This window comes from Erithacus rubecula, assembly GCF_903797595.1.
Source record: "Erithacus rubecula genome assembly, chromosome: 8".
Lineage (NCBI taxonomy): Eukaryota > Metazoa > Chordata > Aves > Passeriformes > Muscicapidae > Erithacus > Erithacus rubecula.
Genome location: NC_136659.1, coordinates 22,235,097 through 22,253,853, shown reverse-complemented (window position 1 = coordinate 22,253,853; position 18,757 = coordinate 22,235,097). Strand labels below are relative to the sequence as shown.

The window sequence follows — 18,757 nt, the reverse complement described above, 5'->3', positions numbered from 1 at the left end:
GTCTGGTAGAAAGCCCTTCCCTCCCCTCTCCTTGCAGCCCACCATTTCTCAGCACTGGGCCCTGTTTCTCTGGTCTCCTTGGTGACAATCTCATCTCTCCTCGGCTTCTCTCCAGCACCTGAAAATAGCCTCCGAAAGTGGAGATGCCTGCTCCCTTCCCTGCTGCCAGCACCCGCACTGGCCAGCCTGGAGCCAGGCTGTTCTGCACAGCACAGCTGTAAGGGCCTGGCCCCATGGGCCCCTGCACCACTGTGGGATTTGGGCCACCCTGTGAGCCAGCACCGAGCCCCTGGCCTCGTCCCTCCTCCTTCTGCCTGGCAGCACCAGGAAACTCCTTGTACCCTGCCATAGGCCAGTATCCAGCTGTCCCATGCAGCTGCAGAGCCCTGTCCCTTTAGCCCTGTAGCCACCAACCCTGTAGCTCACCCGCAACTGCCCCGGGGCAGCCCGACAGCCCCCCTGAAACAGAAAATTGAGCCGGGCGAGCAGGAGGGGGTGGGCCCTCGCAAGGAAGGAGGTAGCCCCAGAGGTCGGGCTGCCCCCGCCGTGGGACCGGGGTCGCCGTGGACAGTGAGCTGCAGCAGGACCCCGGGTAGGGACAGGCAGGGCTGGGCAGCGTCGAGGACAAAGGGTCCGCATTCGCCCAGCCCATGGCCGGCCCCAGCTGTTCTCCAGCATCCCCGTGGGAAGGGGAACGCTGTGCCCTCCACCCGCGACGGGACGGGGCAGCTCCGGGCAGGCTGGAGCACCATCCCTGGAGGACGGAGGTGTCCGGAGCAGGATGTCCCTCTGCTCTTTACCCCCAGCCATCCCTCCATCGCCCCCCCGCCTCGGGTCCCCGAGGTCAGCGCTGTCCCCGGGGCCGCGACCACCTACTTCAGCCCGGGGCTGCGGAGTGGCTGCGGACGCTGCTCGGCGGTGTCGTTCGTGTCCCCCCCCCGCGGCGGTGGCGGTGGGGGCATGGCTGGCATTGCTCGCTGACACTCTATCTGCCAGGGCCACGCCAGCCGCGGGCCCAGAATAGCAGCGCTGCCCTGCAGATAGCATGGAGCGGCTCCGCGGGCCCGCCGCGTCCCAGGTACCGTCAGGCTGGGTGGGGAGTGTGGCCCGACAGAACCCCCACTGGGGACAGGCCACCCCGGGGGTGGGAGAATGTGGGCGGCTGACGAGCCCCTTCCCACGGACATGCAGCCGTGGGGACAAGGACGTCCTTGTCCCAGCTGTGCCAAGCCCCTTGGGAACGGTTGGGGCAGGTGGTGCAGGGTCTCCTCCTTCTCGGTGCTCCTTAGGGAGTGGTCCCTGTCCCTGTGCCTCCGTTACTTTAGGGTGGCCTGTAAACTTTGGCTCTGTCAGGCAGGTTTGTGGCTGGGGTAGCTCTTCCCTCTGCACGTGCTGCTGTGTTATAGTAGGGTCCTCTGGGGACTGGAGGAACAGGGTCAGCTTTCCCGCCCTGTGGACTCCCTTCTTCCTCGTGTTGCTGCTTTGTTAGTGTAGGTTTCTTGGGATGGACCTGGTCCCCGGGAAGGGCCAACGGGGTTGGAGAGGCTCTCGGCATGGGAAGAAGCAAGACCGGAATTTACAACTTGGGACTGGGAGAGGATGGGCTCAGAGCCGCTGCAGGACATACTCTGGTCCAACAGCAGAGAGCAGAGGCAGGAAATCCTGCCATCCATTCCTTGTCCTGCTCTGGAGACCCTTGCTGTCTCCCCAGAGCAGGAGCACAAGCTGGGTGTCCTGGACTGGAGCCACCACTGAGACTGCAGACTCTCGGGGTCCTGGGCTGATGGGGGTGCCCACATCCCCTCCCTGAAAGGACAGTTCTCTCTGTCTGGTTTGGGTGGGCCTGAGCAGTGGGGTGGGTGCAGGCACATTCCATGGAAAAGACTGGGTTGACTCCTGCTGACCCCTCCTCACTGTGTTGCCCTCTCAGGTGGCGCTGCTGGATGCTGTTGCGTGCCCTGAGGAGGAAGGTGGGTAGCAGGAAGAGTCTAGGAGGGGAGACTGCCTTACTCATGTGACAATTGCATTGGTCCTCTGCCCACCCTGCCCAAACCCCTCTCCTCAGCTGGAGTCCACCCCAGGCTGGAGAACTGCAGTGCCATGTGCTGCCCCTGTGGAATGGGGAACAGGGGGGCTCTGTCGGGAGCATCCCCTGCTCCCCCCAGGCAGGAAGGGGCTGAGACAGCAGCTCAGCTCACTAGCTAGGGCTGGGGTGATTTTGCCTACAGGGTTTCCAAGGGCTATATGCCCCAGGGAGGAGGAAGAGGAGGAAGAATACAGGAGACCTGTCACCTTCACCCTTGGAAATGAGATACTGGGGCTGGGCCCAGAGACCGAGTTTCAGAACCCTGATGCTGAGGTCTATATGCACTTCTTGAGGAGCCACTGCTGTTATGATGCCATCCCCACCAGCTGCAAGCTCGTTGTCTTTGACATATCCCTGGAGGTGATAACCTGGGGGATGAGTGGGGATGGGCAGTGAAGAAGCAGGCTTGGAGATCCTCTGAACCCCTCTGCACTCTGCCAGCAGATCAAGAAAGCCTTTTTGGCACTGGTGGCCAACGGGGTGCGTGCTGCCCCTCTCTGGGACAGCAAGAAGCAGAGTTTTGTGGGTGAGTGCCAGAAACAATGGCTGGCCCCCCTCCTGCCTGGCAGAGAGGGTACAGGCAGCGCTGCCAGCCCCACGTATCTCCACAGGGATGCTCACCATCACTGACTTCATCAACATCCTCCACCGCTACTACCGCTCACCTTTGGTGAGTGCTGTGAGGGGGATCAGGACATGCATGGGGCAGGGAGCAGCTGTTCCCACCACTCCTGGTCCTTCTTACTCACTAGACAATGACCAGGGGATGATTCTGGGCCAGACCAGCATCCACCTGTTGCTCCCCTGCTTAGCTCCCAAAATGTAATCTCTGTGCTTGGGTGATGAGATGCAATGCTTGGGGAAGGGGGCAGGTCTCAGAGTGCCCTCAGTCTCCCATGCAACCACCATGATCAGGGCATTTCCCTGCCTTCAGGTTCAGATCTACGAGGTGGAGGAGCACAAGATTGAGACCTGGAGAGGTAAAAATCCTGTGGCTGGCTGGGCTGATGTTGTCACACAGGTCATGGGGTGGGCTCTGGGGTTGTGGGGCTGCAAGAGAGGGCTGGAGGCCCTCCTCTATTAGCTCTCTTCCTTGTCAGAGGTGTACCTGCAGGGCTCCCTCAAGCCACTGGTCCACATCTCTCCAAGCAATAGGTGAGAGCCTGTCCACTGGGGGAGAGTATACCCCTTGGAGTGGGGGTGTATGTGTGCCTGGAATGCAGCCCTCTCCCACCACAATATCTGCATCACCCACAGCCTTTTCGATGCTGTCTACTGTCTGATCAAGCACAAAATCCACCGCCTGCCTGTCATTGAGCCTATCTCAGGAAATGTCCTGCACATCCTGACGCACAAGCGCATCCTCAAGTTTCTCCAGATCTTTGTGAGTGCTGGGGCTGCTTGTGCACACTCATGGCCAGTGTGTTGGGGAACAGAGAAGGGTGTCAAGGTACTTGCAGCTGTCAGCCCAGCCCTGCTCTTCCCATTGAAGGGTTCTACCATCCCCAAGCCACGCTTCCTGAAGAAAACAGTGCAGGAACTGTGCATTGGCACCTTCCGTGATCTGGCTGTCGTGCCTGAGACTGCCCCAGTCCACACTGCCTTGGACATTTTTGTGGATCGCCGTGTCTCTGCCTTGCCTGTCATCAATGATTCTGGTACCTGGGGAGGGAAAAAGTGGTGTCCTCATCTCCCTCTGTTCCAGCACTGTCCCTTGTCCTGCCCTTTGTCCTGCCCCTTGGGGTGTGGGAAGGTGGTCCCAGGCTCCTCCCGCAGCCCCTGCACTGTTTCTCTTTGCAGGGCAAGTGGTTGGCTTGTACTCGCGGTTCGATGTCATTGTGAGTACCCTGCCTGTGTGCGTGCCCAGGCTCAAGTTTGGCCCCTTGCATGCACTGGTGGGGTGCTCAAACCTGTCTGTGCCCATGCAAACAGTGTCAATGCATGTCAGTGCCAGTGCATGTCAGACCTGTGCATCTCCTGGGCTCAGTGCCCTTTCTGTGTTGGCACAACGGGGTGCAAGGACACCTTGGGGCACTGAATGGGGTCACATCTATGACAGCATCTGGCAGCCCAGAAGACCTACAACAACCTGGACATCAGCGTGAGGGAGGCACTGCAGCAACGCAGTATCTGTCTGGAGGGGGTCCTCACCTGCTACCCCCATGAACCCATGGAGGACATAATTGACCGCATTGCCAAGGAGCAGGTGAGTGGCCGGGGTGCCCTGTGCCAGCCATGGCTGCCAGCTGCCCAGCCTGCTGTAATGCTCTGCCTGCACCCACAGGTCCATCGCCTGGTTCTGGTGGATGAGAACCGGCACCCGCGGGGCATCGTCTCCCTCTCTGACATCCTGCAGGCCCTTGTGCTCACTCCTGCAGGTATCGATGCTCTTAACTCTTAGCCCACGGTGCTCCACCTTTCTCCACTTGCACCCTCAATTTCTCTCCACTTCAGGTAGGCACCACCCCCCACAGCTGTGTGCCTGTCCTCCCCCTGCTGCTGTCACCTGCCTCTGCCCTATGCAAAGTGGTGCTGGGGGATGGAGGAAGCTGGGGCTAGGGTCTGACCGCGCTGGGTGCGCAGGTGGGGACACCAGGACCCAGGCACTGCTTGTCCCGGGGGTACACAAAGATCACAGGGGAGCCCCATTCGGGCGTGTGGAATGCAGGTTTGGCAGATCCCAGGGTTTTGTGGTGTGATGCACCCCAAGACAAAAGCCTATTTTTGATCTTGCCTCAATTCCCCCCCCAAGACCTGAGCACCTCCAGTGCCATTCCCAAGGGACACAGAGCAGACAGACCCCCACTCACACACCCCAGACATGCTGCCCACCACTAGCCAAAAGCAAAAAGCGACCAACCCATGGGCCCCAGCTAGCAGACCCCCTCACCCCCTCTACTCGTAGCAGCCCCAAAACTGTCTGTTCCAGAGTCAAGGCTCACTCCCAGGTGGCACTGGAACCAGACTGCCTGGCCACCTGCAGCTGGCTCTGCTCACCCACTGCCTGGTGAATCTTCACTGGCTGTGGGTGGGCATGGTCCTGGCACCCACTGCGACATCTCTTTAGGGGTGAAATGATGAGGGGGGAGCTGGCTCCAGTTCCCAACTGCTTCCCAAAGGTAATTATGCTTTTTGGGGTGGTGGCAATGGGTTGGGACAGGCCTGTGCCTACCACTTCCCCCAGCACTGCCCAGCTGCTCTGCACAGCAGGGGGATGGGAATGGGACATGGGATATCCCCCTTGCCCCCATTCCCCCATGACAGTGCCTTTGCTCACCCTATCCCTTGGGTTGCCCATAGGGATGGCTGCGTCCGGAGCTGCAGGGGGCCACTGAGATGTCTCTCTCCAGCCAAGCTGCCTTCCCTCTTACCCCAGGGCTTGCATACAAGCAAGGAATGGAGGAAATACTCCAGTGTCCACTGGTTGGAGGGGCCATATCACAGGGTACCCAGTCCAGCACTGATTTGGGTTATGGTCTCACACGCTCTCTTGCCCCACAGGCATCGATCGATCCTCACTCTGAAGACACCAGGGATATGCCACTGTCTTGTCTGACTGGGGGATCTCTTGCATGACCTGTGAGAAGGAGGCTTGGGCCTGAAGGTTCTCTGTGGGGAGGACACGGCTGTTCACCCCAGTCCTCAGGCTTGTCTTGAGTCCAGGGCTAGATTCTGCCAGTCTTGGAGAGGCAGAAATACTGAAAATGGGACCCAGGGGTGCCTCCTGCCAGTGAGCACACAGTGATGCTCAGTGGGCACTGTGCTGGAGGGGCTGCAAGACGCCTGCAGCCGGGCAGAAGCACCAGAGAACCTGGCCACCTCTCTGCCCTCCTGATGATGGATTTGAGCATTTCTATTGTGGCTCCTTCCTAGTGAACACAGTCCCACTGTCTGTGCCCGGTGCCTGGTAGCATAGGCTCAGCTGCACACACAGGCTTTTTTATTTTAGGGTCACGCGGGGCTGGAGCTCTCTGGCAGAGGCACAGTCTGTGCCAGAGCTGGCAGCAGGATGGGCACTTGCATGGAGACCCTGTGCACGTTTTGGAGTGGGCAGGGTGGGCAAATATTTATTTGTTAGTCTGTTCAGCCTTGCTGTAACAAAGCAGCCTGGTTCAAGAATTGTGTCTTGTCTTTCTGGGGTGAAGCTGGGAAAACTCCTCTGGAGAGAACCAGGCTGGGGAAGGGGTACTGGCTGCTTGCCAGCAAGTTTGGCACTGGCAGAGTAGCATCTCTGCCCATGTGGGTAGAGCCAAGGGGATTGAGACACAGGGCATGCAGTATTAATCATCTTGGTGGTGTGCAGGTCCCTTTGAGGACCCACACTGAGGGACAGAAGCTTTGGTACTAGCAAGGTTTCTGCCTGCTGCTTCCTTCAGTCCAAGAAGAAGGAAAGTATGAGGGGTTCAATGTTAAAAATGTCCCATGCCCCATCCCTCGAGGACCCTGGGCAAATGGCAGTGTATCCTCTGCCTGTGGCTGGTGCCAGCTGAGAGCCTTGCAATGGCCCCAGCTTGGAGGTAGAGGTTGTTGAGCTGATCTTTCTCCTCCTGCTTTGTCTGCAGCGAGCCCTGCCTTTCCCATGACCCCATATCAACATCTCAGTGCACTAACGGCTGACAGTGGAAAGTCCCAGGAACTAAACACCCCTCCTGTGCTGGCTGGGTTTGCCAGGAACACAGTACCAGCACTTGGTGGTGACAGGTCTCCTCCCATCATGGGGAATGTGCTGTGTTATTGCTGTGCTTTCCCAGGACTAGGGCTGGCTCTGTCCCTTGGGAAAGGTGCAAATCCCAAACACAGCCACTACTCAACCCTCTCCTGAGGGCAAGGGGAAAAGTGAGGCACAGAGAAGCTTCTGAGGCCAAGGTCAGCTGTTCAGACAGGACCCAGATGTCCTGGCTCCAGGCACAGATCCACGCGCAGCTACACAAGGATGGGATGAAGGAGACACCGAATGGCTGCAAGCCCCCTCCCTGCTTTCCCCCAGCCCAAAAAGAGCTCCCAGGTTCCTGTCACAGCCCAGCTGGGCATGGGAGGGGGGAGACACAAGCCCCCTGCAGTGTGTCAAAGGCACAGCAGTTCCCCAAGCCTCCTGCTGATTTTGGGCAGGGGGATACTAGTGTCCCAGGGGTGATTCGGGGGCAATCTCATCCCCCCCACCTTTCCCACTGTGGGGCTGTGAGCCCCCTGGCCCAAGCTGGGCAGGGAAGGGGTTTGCCTTCCTGTCCTCCTTGTGGTGCAGTAAGGGGGATCTCCTGTTTGCACCCAGGGTAGGGGTGGACGTGCAGTCAGGGGGCTCCTGGGCGAGCGATGAATTCCAGGTTGATGGGCTTGTCAGCCACCAGGACAATGCGGGACACAGATTTCACTTCCACTCCACGGGGGTCCGGCCGCACCTCAAATGCCTGGATCATCTGTGGGGAGATGGGGGGTTGGCAGTGCCTTGGGGATTCCCTGGGACCCCCATCCCAGCTCGTGGCAAGACACCTGAAGTGAGGGGATCCCTACTTACCCTGGCAAGGGCCAGGTGCATCTCCAGCTCAGCGATGCGGCGTCCCACACAGGCACGGACCCCGTAGCCGAAGGGGATGGAGCTGAAGGGGTGGTGAGGGGAGCCATGGCCCCGGAGCCAGCGCTGGGGCAGGAACCGCTCAGGCTCGGGGAAGTAGGTCTCATCATGGGACATCGCATAGTGCGCCAGCACAAACAGGGTCTGCAGGGCAAGAACTGGGGTTTAACGACCCCACCTGGCCCCAATGACTGCAGCGGGGGTCCCCACAGCACGGCCCCCACTCACATTCTTGGGGAAGAGGTAGTCTCCGATGACAATGTCCTTCTCGTAGAAGACCCTGGCGTTGGTAGGCACCACAGGGTAGACTCTGTGGTATGGAGAGAGTTAGTGGGGGAGCAGGACCCATCTGGAGATCCCAGAGAGAGTGAGATGCAGGCAGGACAAAGCTCAGCAACTCCCCGGAGGGGAGGTGGATATCTGCAGTCCAGAGGGACTGAAATCCAGCCTTCCATCCTGCCTGCTTGGTGCATCCCCCCTGAAGGGGCTGGTGACCAGGACCTCAGGGCAGGGACAAGGCTGGGATGTACCTCAGAGTCTCCTTGATAACGGCCCGAAGCATTGGCAACTTGGGGATATCCTCAGCAGCAGGAAACCGGTCGGCAGGCACCACAGCTTTCAGCTCCTGGTACAGGGTCTCCTGGATCTCTGGGTCCCGGGAGAGGTGGTACAAAGCCCAGGACAGCGTGTTGGAGGTCTGGGGGAGTGGAGCACCAGGGGGAGTGAAGGAATTTGGGCCATTACCTGAGCAGCCTTGTGCCAAGCACAGCATCAGTATGGCAACAGAGAGCTCCTGCTCTGGTGCGCAGAAAGTCGGGGTGAGGGGCAGCAAGCACAGGGGAGAGAGAGGCAGGGAGCAAGGCATGAAGCAGAGGATAGGGTCTGTACTGACCAATCCCTGAGGGTTTGCCTCTGTGGGCTATCAGCCCTGCAGCAACCAGGCTGGACCTCACAAGGATTGGGTGGAGCATGGCCCCATGGGCTCCCCTGGGCATGGAGCTCAGCAGGGATTCCCTGGCAGCAGCTGTCTGGCTCTCACCGTGTCCACACCAGCAAGCAGCAACTCGGCCACGCTGCCATAAACCTCATCCAGGCTGAGTCTGCCACTGGCCAGAAGGTAGCTCAGGTAGCCGGACACCTCCTTGCCACGCTCCACCTGCCCCTCCAGCTCCTTCATCTTTCGATCAATCAGTGTCTTGCCTGCAAGGACAGAGAATGGGAACTAGACAGAGTGAGGGCTGCCAAAAAGCCATTTGACTAAGGACTGTCCCACTTTTGAGGGACTCCTTACGGAGTCCAGAGCCACCACACTGGACCCCCATGGTCACCACTCACCGAAGGCGAAGATGGTGTCCCAGCTGTTCAGGTAACGGTCCCAGAAGGGCAGCACCTTGCGGCTCCACCGGGGCAAGACAGTGGCAAAGATGGAGTTCTTGAACATGAGGTTGATGGAGTCAATGAAGTGCTGGGTCTCAGCAGGGACCTGCTGCTTGAGGCACCCGATGCGGGTCTCGAAGAGGATGTAAGAGATTCCTGTGGGGACAAACAGCATGCAGACCTCTGGGGAAATGGGAAGAGTGGGACAGGGCAGGGCTGAGGGGGAGAACACCCCACCTTCCAGAGCAAAGCGGTAGAGCAGGTTGGCCACGTCCCCCACCAGCACCCCCGAGGGGCTGCGGCTCCGCTCCTCGCGCAGCCGCACCATCAGGTCTGACACCACCTCCCCGATGGCATCCGCGTACAGCAGCGCCTCCGAGGGCTTCAGCAGCCGCTTGTTGAGCACCTGGCGCAGGCGGTACCAGCGCTCCCCTTCCCTGGATGGGGACAAAGCTCAGTGCTGGGGGCAGGGGACAGTGGCTGGCAGCAGTTCCCCAATCCCTGTGCACATACTCCCCTCCCCACGGTCATCCCAGGGGTCATTCCACCCGCCGTGGCCATGCCCTTCTATTTGGTGGGGACACGCAACTTGCAGGAGTGGGAGTAATGCAAACTGCCACACCTAAGGAAGGGGCAGGAGATGTGTGCTGCCCCAGAGAGCACAGCCAGGGCAGGACTCACTCGGTGAAGGGTCCGTAGGGCAGGTGCCGGGTGTCCCGGTGCTCTTTCCACAGGGCCATGTCGCTCCGCATGGGGTACTTGCCCTCCTGCCGCAGCAGCTGCTCCAGCACCACGGGGCTCCCAATGTTGATGTTCCTATAATGTCCGAAGGTTGACTTCCAGATAGGTCCATAAAGGCGTCGGGACATCACCTGTGATGCACAAAGCATGGCAGGCTCAATTGGATGAGCTGGGTCAGATCCTCCCTGCCCCAATGTTGCCCTGAATGTGCCTACCTGCACCCAACCCATGGACCCTTCAGCATCACCTGAGCTTAAGCACCTGCCTCTGACCCCTCCAAGCTGGCAGCATCCTTGAAGTGGTCTGCAGGTGGTCTGGGCTGGTGTCTCCAGGCTCATTTCCTCTCTCAGCACTAAGTACACCAGGCATTGACTCTCCAGCACAGACTGGCACATCCTTCACCCACCCCAGAGATGCAGAGAGAGCCCAGTGAGTCTTTTGGGGAAGGAAGACCAAGAAGGGACAGCAGGGACAGAGACAACTGCCAAGCACATGACTGTGCCAAGATGCAGGACCATTGCAGCAACCACCAGTAGGACTAATTCCTGCTGCTTCCAGCATGGCCCCAGCTCTGCTTAACCTGGGGACAACAGTCGCTGAGTGGGTCCTTGAACTCACCACCCTCTAAGAGTGGTTAATGATCAGCAGTGGGAGGCAGCACCAGACTGCTCCCAAAACAGGCTGTCACCTCCAGGGCATGGCCCTGGGCCACAGACTCACAAGCCAGCTAGCAGATGTTCACCAACATCAGCCCTGCTCTGGGTCCTGTTGGCTGCAGCTCACCTCTCCTTGTCTGCAGCCACAGGTGCCACGCCTGCTACCCTGGCATGGAGCACTGTGACCTCCAAGTGCATCCCTTGGGGGCAGCTGGGCACCCCTTTGCAAGTGGATCTGCACAGGGCCATGTCCAAAGGTCACTTTCCATCTCACCCAGGCACTGCCAGAGTCCCTGTAGAGCATGGCCAAGCATGGGGGGACGCAGGGGACTTAGCAGGGAAGCCCTGGTCCCCATTCCCCATGGCTGCGAGGATGCAATCTCCCTTGGTACAATCTCCCTTGGTGACTGTCTGCATCGCAGCCTGCGCCTGGATTCAGCTGGATTCGTCACCACGGGGAGACGTTCCTCGAGCATGGTGGCAGGAGGGGGAGGGATGGCTGCCCCGGTGCTGCAGGCGGCTCTTGGGCATGGGGCAGCTGTGCCCCAGCTTGAACCTGACCACCAGCAACTGCTGGCAGCCAGGACCTCACACAGTGCAGGCCTTGGAGAGCCGGGCTGTGAGAAGCTAGAGCTGCCTGCATCTGGAGAAAGGCACCTCCAGAGCATGTGGGCATCTTTCTGCAAAGCTAGGCTGTGCTCTGAGTCCCAAGGGCAGGAGGGAGCAGGAGGGAGCTCCAGTGCCTACACCCCAAAATCCCACTGTCCTGTGACAGCCCCTTCTCCAACCAGAGGTGCCTGGTGCTCTGAGATGCCAGGGAGGCCTGATCCCGCACGCTTCTCGGGCCAGTCAGAGCTCCAGGGCGCTGGAAGATGCCATCTGGCTTACATCCAGCCAAGCCCATTGCTTCATCCGACGTATGAGGAAGTGTTGACAGAAGAAAACAAATACCTCTGCCTACCCCTCCCGTGCCTTGGTATCATCTGCCCAAAAACCTGCCCGGTCACCTGCACCCAAAACCGCTGCTCCCTCCAGCTGTCACAGCCGGGAGCCCGGGGATGCCAGGACCGTGTGAGATGCCCCTGAACCTTAGCCCTCAGCTGCATGTCCGGCTCGGGGATGCTGGAGCAGTCCTGGGCTGCTTGGACCCTCCCAAGAACACTCGATTCTGCTGGCCCCTCTCTGCCTGCCGGCGCCAGCATCACCCTACGGTGCTGGGTGCCCCTCACCGCCCAGCCCCTCTGCTCCCCTGCTCTGCCGCCCCCGCTCAACTCCCTGCCGTCACTCACCGGCCGCTAACTCCGTCCCTGGAGCCCATCTCCCCTTGCCCCCAGCCCGCACCCACTCCCTCCTCTGCAAAGCCGCCCCGGGTACAGCACCCTCCCCGCCGCCCCCGGAACCCTCCATCCCCCGCACCCCTCCCAACCTCCCCGGCACCGACGCCCCGTGCAGGGTCGCCAGCCCCCCGCAGCCCGAGCCCCGCACCCCGCACCCCGGGCCGGGCCGCACCTGCAGCCGGTGCGTGTGCAGCAGGTAGCCCCGCAGGAACAGCCAGACGAAAGTACGGAGCAGTCCCGGCCCCGGCAGCTCCTCCGGTCCCTTCAGCCGCGCCGGCCCCGCCGCCGCTGCCGCCGAGCCGCCGGTCCTGCGCGGCGGTGCCGGGCTGCTGCGCGGCGGCAGCGGGCGGGGGCGCAGGAGCAGCGGCAGCAGCGACCACCGGGCCCCGCCGCTCGGGCCCGCCATGCTCCGTCGGCAGCGCACGGGACGGGGCGGGGCGGGGAGGCACCGGGGGTGGCGGGGGGCGGCACCGGGGGCGGTGCGGGGGGCGGCGCGGGGGCGGCAACCGGGAACCGGCACCGGGCACCGCGCACCGAGCATCGCGCACTGGGCACGGCGCACCGGGAATAGAGAATCGCGCACCCGGTGCGTTGCGCAACGCGTAGTGGTCCCGCTGCTGCGCTCTGGATGGGGGTACCGGCTGCTGCTCAGCGGGGACCGGGCACCGGGCAATCCGTACCGTCCGCCTTGTGCCGGCTGCGGCACACCTTTACCGGGCCGTGCAGACCGGCTGCAGTGTCCTATGTGCTCGGTACAGCACGCTGGGTACCATGAGCCATACACCAAATTGTGCACGTTGGTGTCTGCTCAGCAGCATCACAGACCGATTACCGAGTTCCAGGTACTGGAATTGGCATCAGTGGTATCCAGTGCCATGTACTGGGTGCCATGTATTGTGTGTGATGGAGCTATGCACAGGGCAGCTGGCAGCCAGCACTGGCATGGCACGGCAGGTTCAGCACTCTGGTACAATGGAGCCTGTAGTACCAGGTGTCCCGGGCATTGCATATAGGCAGTGGGTGCTAGGCATTGCGTGCCAGGCACAGGCACAACAACTGGCACAGCACCAACCAGGGCACAACATGTGACAGCACTGGCATTGCACTTCCACACTGGCTACCACATCCCAGACCCTGCATACCTTGGTCAGCTCCAGGTTCACCACTGGGCCTGCTCTTCAGGTCTGCCTGCCCTCCTGGACTGAGCCTTCCTGCCCTACTGCTGTCCCATGCCTGTCACTCCCCTGTGTTTGCCTTGTCCCTCAGCAGTGCAGGATGGTGCTGTGGGTAGCTGGGTCCAAATTGTCCCAGGCTCTCTCTCAACACTCCTCCAGGCACTGCCAGCCAGGACCGCAGATGAGGAGATCTTGGTAAGCCCACTGTGGCTGCTGGCAACAAACTGGAGGGAGGTTTGGTGTGTTTTCACGCCAGGGAGAGAATGGCACCAGCTCCTGCTTCAAGCTGGTGGAGGCCAAGCTGTCCAGCCCATGAGCAGGACCCTGCTGGGGTGTCTGGGACGATACACACAGGATATGTAGGCTCTGGCCAGCCTGGGACAGTAGGTCAGGGCAGTACTCTTTCCAGGTGACACTCCAGGGGTGTCCAGCACCACGTCTCTGGGACACCAGTGCTGATCATTAACCGCCCTTATCAGGATTGGGTACAAGGTCCCCACAGGGAGGTTGCGTGAGGCTCGGCAGGCATCTGAGAGCCCCGTGAGTGGCTGTTCTTCTCCTCGGTCCCCTCTCTCCAGGGGACTGGGAGTGTCCTGCGCTGGGCTTCTGGCTGATGCTTTGTGTGCTCCCTGCCAGCAGGGCTGGGGCTGGGTGCGGGACACGGGCACCCCCGTGCCTGTAGACACCCCTGAGGCACCGCAAGCTGGGACCGCCAAGAACGAGCTCCTGCTGCCATCTCATGGCTGCTCACAGCCAGCTCTGTGCTTGCCCTGCCCCAGCCCGATTCAGAGCAGCAGGAGAGCCCCGGCTCAAGGATTTCTGTGAGCTTCCCAGCCTGGGAAACTGAGATTCTGTAGCTTTCACTCCCCCTGGCAGAGGATGCCTTGGCCTCTCCCAGCCTGCTGTAACTGTGCTTCCATTTGCAGGGCAGCAGAACCCTGCGACCTCTTTCAGCTCAAAACAATTGCCTCTTGCAGAAAGAGTGAAAACTAGAGTTCCTGGTAAAAGGTCTATCTCCATCTTTCTTATAAGCCCGTTTATGTATTGAAAAGTTGCAATAAGATGTTCCTGAGCCTTCTGCAGGTTAAACAACAAAAATCTCTCAGCCTGTTCACTGGAGAGGCACACTAGTCCACAGAATATTTTGTAGCCTTGTCTGGTTCATCTGAACCTGCTCAAACAGATTCAGTCTCTCTCTTGCAGTCTTGAGGACCCCAGAGCTGCTCTACTCCAGGTGAGTTCTCACAAATGTGGGGTGGAGCAGGAGCAACTCTCTTTCCTGACCTGCTGGGCATGCTTCTTATTTTCCAGTCTCAGATGTAATCTGCTTTGTGGGCTGCAAGTGCAATTATCGGCTCATTTACTATTTTTACTATTTAAGTCAGTGCCCCTGACTTCTTCTTTTCAGGGCAGCTCTGCATCCATCCATCCATCCATCCATCCATCCATCCATCCATCCATCCATCCATCCATCCATCCATCCATCCCTCAGACAAGACTGCTGCTGGGGTCACTCCGACCTGTGTTCAGGACCTATTCTTACTCGGCCTTGTGGAAGGGCAGGCTGTACCACCGCAGCTTCTCTCAAGGCCGGTCCCCGGTGCCCCTCAGCCTGCTCGGGACACGGAGAGCGGCACCGTTATCCTGGCTGTTTGTCGCTGCCGCCGCTAGGCTGTGCTCCCCGTCCTCGGACGGCGGAGCGGCGGCGGGGACCGGCCGGGGGCTCGGCCGGGGCCGCTGCCAGGGCTGTGGGGGAGGCCGTGCTGGAAGGGGGCCGGGAGGGTTGGGTGAATCAGCCCCTTTCAGAGTCTCCCGGCGGGGACTTCCGAAGGGAACAGGCTGGGCCGTGACACATCCGCGGCCGGAGGACGCCGCGTGGAGCCGGGGACACGGCCAGCTCCCGGGAGGTCCCGCAGCGCGGGGCCAGCCCAGCTTGGCGACAAACGCAGCAGAGGCGGGAGAGCAAATGCTGTCTTTGGCCATGGGGGATGTGGAGCTGGGGGTGGCAGGTCACATCCTGTGTGTCACTTCGCCCCAGGGATGCTGCGACTGCATCCCACAGACACATTGTCAGGTCCGACCTCATCTCACTGTCAGGACCTGTGGGTGCAGATACAGGCACTGTGGGACCCCCTGCCTCTTTGTCCCTCAACCATCCACCACACACTGCTTATGGAGGGTCCTGGCTGCTGGTCCTCCTCAGAGAGAGGGACAGCTTCTTTATGTGACTTGTGCAATGTCACCCAAGAGCTGGAAATCTTTCCCAGAGCTGCACTCACTGACCCCGATTTGCTCTCCCACAGATGGGGGGGAGGAAGTGGGGTGTCCCAGGGGAGGGCATCCCTTGACTCATCCTCAGGAAAGCCCAGGCTGTGAGAAGGCTGATCCTGGGTCCTGAAGACTATAAACAGCTCAAAGCACTAAACTGGAGATAGCCTGTTATGTCAACTGTGTGTCACCATGCTGTCACTGCCTGAGTCATGAGCCGTGCTGGGGCCAGTGGGTCTGCAAAGGAGGACATGGGAAGATCAAGAGAGATGTGGACAGATCCCAGGTCTGGAGACAGCTGCTCTTCTTCAACACAGAGAGTTCAAGTGGGACCCTCTTGGCCCTCTCCCAAGGGTCCCCTTCCCCTCATTTCCCTCTGTCTGACCTCTCAGGCTTGGAAAAGGGCTTGAGGACAGCACAAAGCCTTCGAAACAAGAAGCAAACCAACCAGCAAGGTGGTGTGTCCCCCACGACCACCTGGCAGAAGGCTCTGATCCAGGCTCCCCCTGCTTTGTGCCTCATGGGACCCTGGTGGGCCAGGACCTTTCCCCGAGGACGTGAGAGTGGGATGTCAGAGAGAACCCGGGGCTGGCATGCTGTTATCACAGGAGACGGGAGGCAGCCCCAGGCTGCTCTCAAGTGGTCCTGGCTGATTAGTGGCTTCAAGTGCCTATGGAGTTATTCTAAGTCAAGTAGGAGCAAAGGCAGCCGACCCGAGACCCGCAAGACCGGTGCCGGGCTTTCCTGGAGTTTCCCACATCACCTCTGCTCCCTGCCAAATTCTCCAAGACAGGGAGGTGTCTTTTCTTCCCATCTGCTCTCCCTGTCCCTTACTCCTCCTGCAAAAGGCTGTTTGCTCCAGCCTAAAGCAAACCTGATTTTATCTCTTGACTGCAGTTCCCTTGGCTGTGGGCCATGGTCGATGCCTCCCACGCAGAACTTGTGAAGCCCATTCGGGGACCCGTGCACAGAGCAGGCTGTGTATGCTGCCACATGACATCATGTTTACAGCCCGCGGGGGCCCAAGGACAGCAGCACTGCTCGCAGCCCAGATATGCGTGTCCTTCCCATGGATGGACAGATGGACGTGTGGGGAGCTGGAATGAGTGGGACTGGCCACAGAGCCATGCCTCCCTGAAGAGGGGTGCTTTCAGCTTTGTTGCTCTGGGAGCCAGTCTCCTTGGCCTCAGTTTCCCCTTTGGGCAGTGGAGAGTGGATTCTGTGCTAGCAGTGAGGGTGCACTGCTGCAGCAGTGCAAGGTCAGGCCCTCAAATTGTTGTGCAGAAAGAAAGGCAAATTTTCTCCCCTTGGGACATGGATGTTCCTTTCTCTCCCAAGACAGATGCTGTGTGAAACTTAGGTTGTTTGGAAAGAGCAACAATGTCCACAGCTACACAGGCTCACTAAATAGTGCTGCTGAAGCCATCCTTTCTTCCATCCATCCATCCATCCATCCATCCATCCATCCATCCATCCATCCATCCATCCATCCATCCATCCATCCATCCCTCCATCCATCCATCCATCCATCCATCCATCCATCCATCCATCCATCCATCCATCCATCCATCCACACCTGTAAGCAGCTTTGTCTCAGCCGTCTCTCCATCCATCTGCTGGGCTGTCTGTATACTCATCCATCCATCAACAAATGCATACATTACTCTTCCCACTGAGCCCCATACCTATCTGTCCATCCAGAAAGCTACCCACCCATCTGTCTGTCCATCCTGCCATTCACCCCTCCATCCATCCCTCTGTTCATCTCCTGCCTGTCAGTGCCCAAGGGATGACCAGCCTTCCCTGAGGGTATGGTGTGTGCTGGCACGTGTGTGCACATGTGCGTGTGGGTCATGCTGGCCATGCAAAGTGCTGTGGGCCATGATGTCCCAGGCTATGTCCAGCCATGGGGCAGGGCCAGGAGTGCTGGCCAGGGGGAGGGGGATTTGTCTAATTTAAGAATGGGCCCCACAGTCGCTGTCAGCACCGAGCAGCTCTGATCTGGGGACAGGTCCTCATCAGCTCCGCTTGCTGCCCGCCAGCCTGACATGAAAGGGCTCTGCACCCCGATAAGGCCCCAGACGCTTGGTCCCAGAGGTGGGCAGCACTGTGGCCAGGACTGGAGGATCCTGAGGAGTAAGTTCTAGCATGTCTGTACCCAAATTCACTGTCACTTCAGCACCATGTGGCTTGTGTGTTTGCATCAGTTGGGAGCTCAGCCCTGGGGGCCACCCTCCACTTTGAAGCACTGGGTCATGCCCTGTGTCATCACCATCTCCCACTGGTGACATAACCCCAGGGAGTGCACCATCCTCATCCTTCCCCTGACTGCAACAGGCCTGTGTGCTGGCTGCTGCCCTGCACTGGAGTCCCCCGGCTGTGAGCAGCCATGGATGGGGACCATGTTGTTTTAATAAGATCATTCTCCTCCTGCCGCGAGGTCGCAACCTGGGCTTATGACATCACAGCGCGCTGCCATGGAAATGCCGGGATGTCACAAACACAGCTCGATGACCTCACTGCAGGAGCAGGAGATGAGGCCAACGTGGGTTTGATTGCCAATGTCCTCAGGAATAAAGGAGGGGAGGGACGCTGGGAAAGTATGCGGCCGCTGAGCGCCGGGGTGTTTGGGTTGGAAATCGCCACGCTTTCCCCACAGCGGGAAAGGCCCATTACTTCCTCCCCTGTCCGCTCCCTCCCAGCTGCCAGAGCCCCCCCTAACCTTGTGGCTGTGGGGTAGGAGGGTTGTTGGAGCAGGGCACACCATCCATGCCCTTGGGGCTGCATGGTTGTCAGTGGGACACAGAGCTCAGCACAGTATCAGGGCACCAACCTAGATGCAGAGGGAGTTCAGTGGGGGGTGCAGGATGGGCCACTCAGGGGGTGCTTTGTCTCACAAGCAGGCTGGGGATCACTGGGGATGCAGGGGCAGAGTGGGCTGGACTCCTGGGGAGGTCTCCTCTTCCTCAAGAGGACTTCAAAGTCATGTTGCTATATGGGGACGATTTTCTAACACAGCACCCTCAAAACTGGACCTCAAAGCACCTCTTGGTCCTGCCCAGCCACCCAACAACTGTCCCCTCCCCAGCCCATAACCAACAGCTTCTCCTGGGGTCCTGCCCCTCTGTCCCATCACCCCTACCACAGCTGAGCTCTCTATCCTCTGCAGACCTTGCCACTGGGAAAAACATGGCTGGCTGGGGGGCACCCGTCCCCCCACCTCTCTGTTGCAGGGGTGCAGGGGTGTCTGCTCTCCCCCTGCATCCTCCATCATTAATTTCCATCAGTGGCCAAGCGGGGCCGGGGCTGCCTGGGGGTGGCCGAGGAACACGGCGCTTTCCCCTGATAGCAAAAATAAATACATTAAAATTCTTGCAGGAGGCAGAAGAATGCGGGACGGCAGGAAAAAATTGTTTTATAATTTGTAATAACACAAAAGCGGGGGGGGGGGGGGAGTGAGCTGCGAGAGGCGAGGAAAGGCAGAGACAAAGGAGCAGCTGCCATGGTGGAGGCTGCTTCACAGCGGTGGTGGCATCCCTGTCACCCTG

At 59.7% G+C, this 18,757-nt stretch overlaps 2 protein-coding genes across 2 annotated transcripts; one reads left to right on the top strand and one right to left on the bottom strand.

The window, feature by feature from the left end:
- The first annotated feature begins 516 nt into the window (after window positions 1-516).
- PRKAG3 (protein kinase AMP-activated non-catalytic subunit gamma 3) lies at window positions 517-5,878 on the top strand. Its single transcript, XM_079311611.1, has 13 exons — window positions 517-1,078; window positions 1,931-1,970; window positions 2,229-2,446; window positions 2,531-2,612; window positions 2,698-2,756; window positions 3,021-3,066; window positions 3,187-3,241; window positions 3,344-3,470; window positions 3,579-3,744; window positions 3,887-3,924; window positions 4,146-4,292; window positions 4,371-4,540; window positions 5,588-5,878. The coding sequence occupies exons 1-12, from the start codon at window positions 1,046-1,048 to the stop codon at window positions 4,485-4,487; spliced, it is 1,128 nt and encodes a 375-aa protein (XP_079167737.1). The 5' UTR covers window positions 517-1,045; the 3' UTR covers window positions 4,488-4,540; window positions 5,588-5,878.
- A 1,061-nt stretch (window positions 5,879-6,939) lies between these two features.
- CYP27A1 (cytochrome P450 family 27 subfamily A member 1) lies at window positions 6,940-12,211 on the bottom strand. Its single transcript, XM_079310795.1, has 9 exons — window positions 11,939-12,211; window positions 9,714-9,904; window positions 9,270-9,469; window positions 8,991-9,188; window positions 8,695-8,855; window positions 8,186-8,352; window positions 7,884-7,965; window positions 7,599-7,799; window positions 6,940-7,500 (listed from the first exon to the last, which is right to left on the bottom strand). Exons 1-9 carry the CDS (start codon window positions 12,170-12,172, stop codon window positions 7,375-7,377), a joined length of 1,560 nt encoding a protein of 519 aa, XP_079166921.1. The 5' UTR covers window positions 12,173-12,211; the 3' UTR covers window positions 6,940-7,374.
- Between the last annotated feature and the right edge of the window lie 6,546 nt (window positions 12,212-18,757).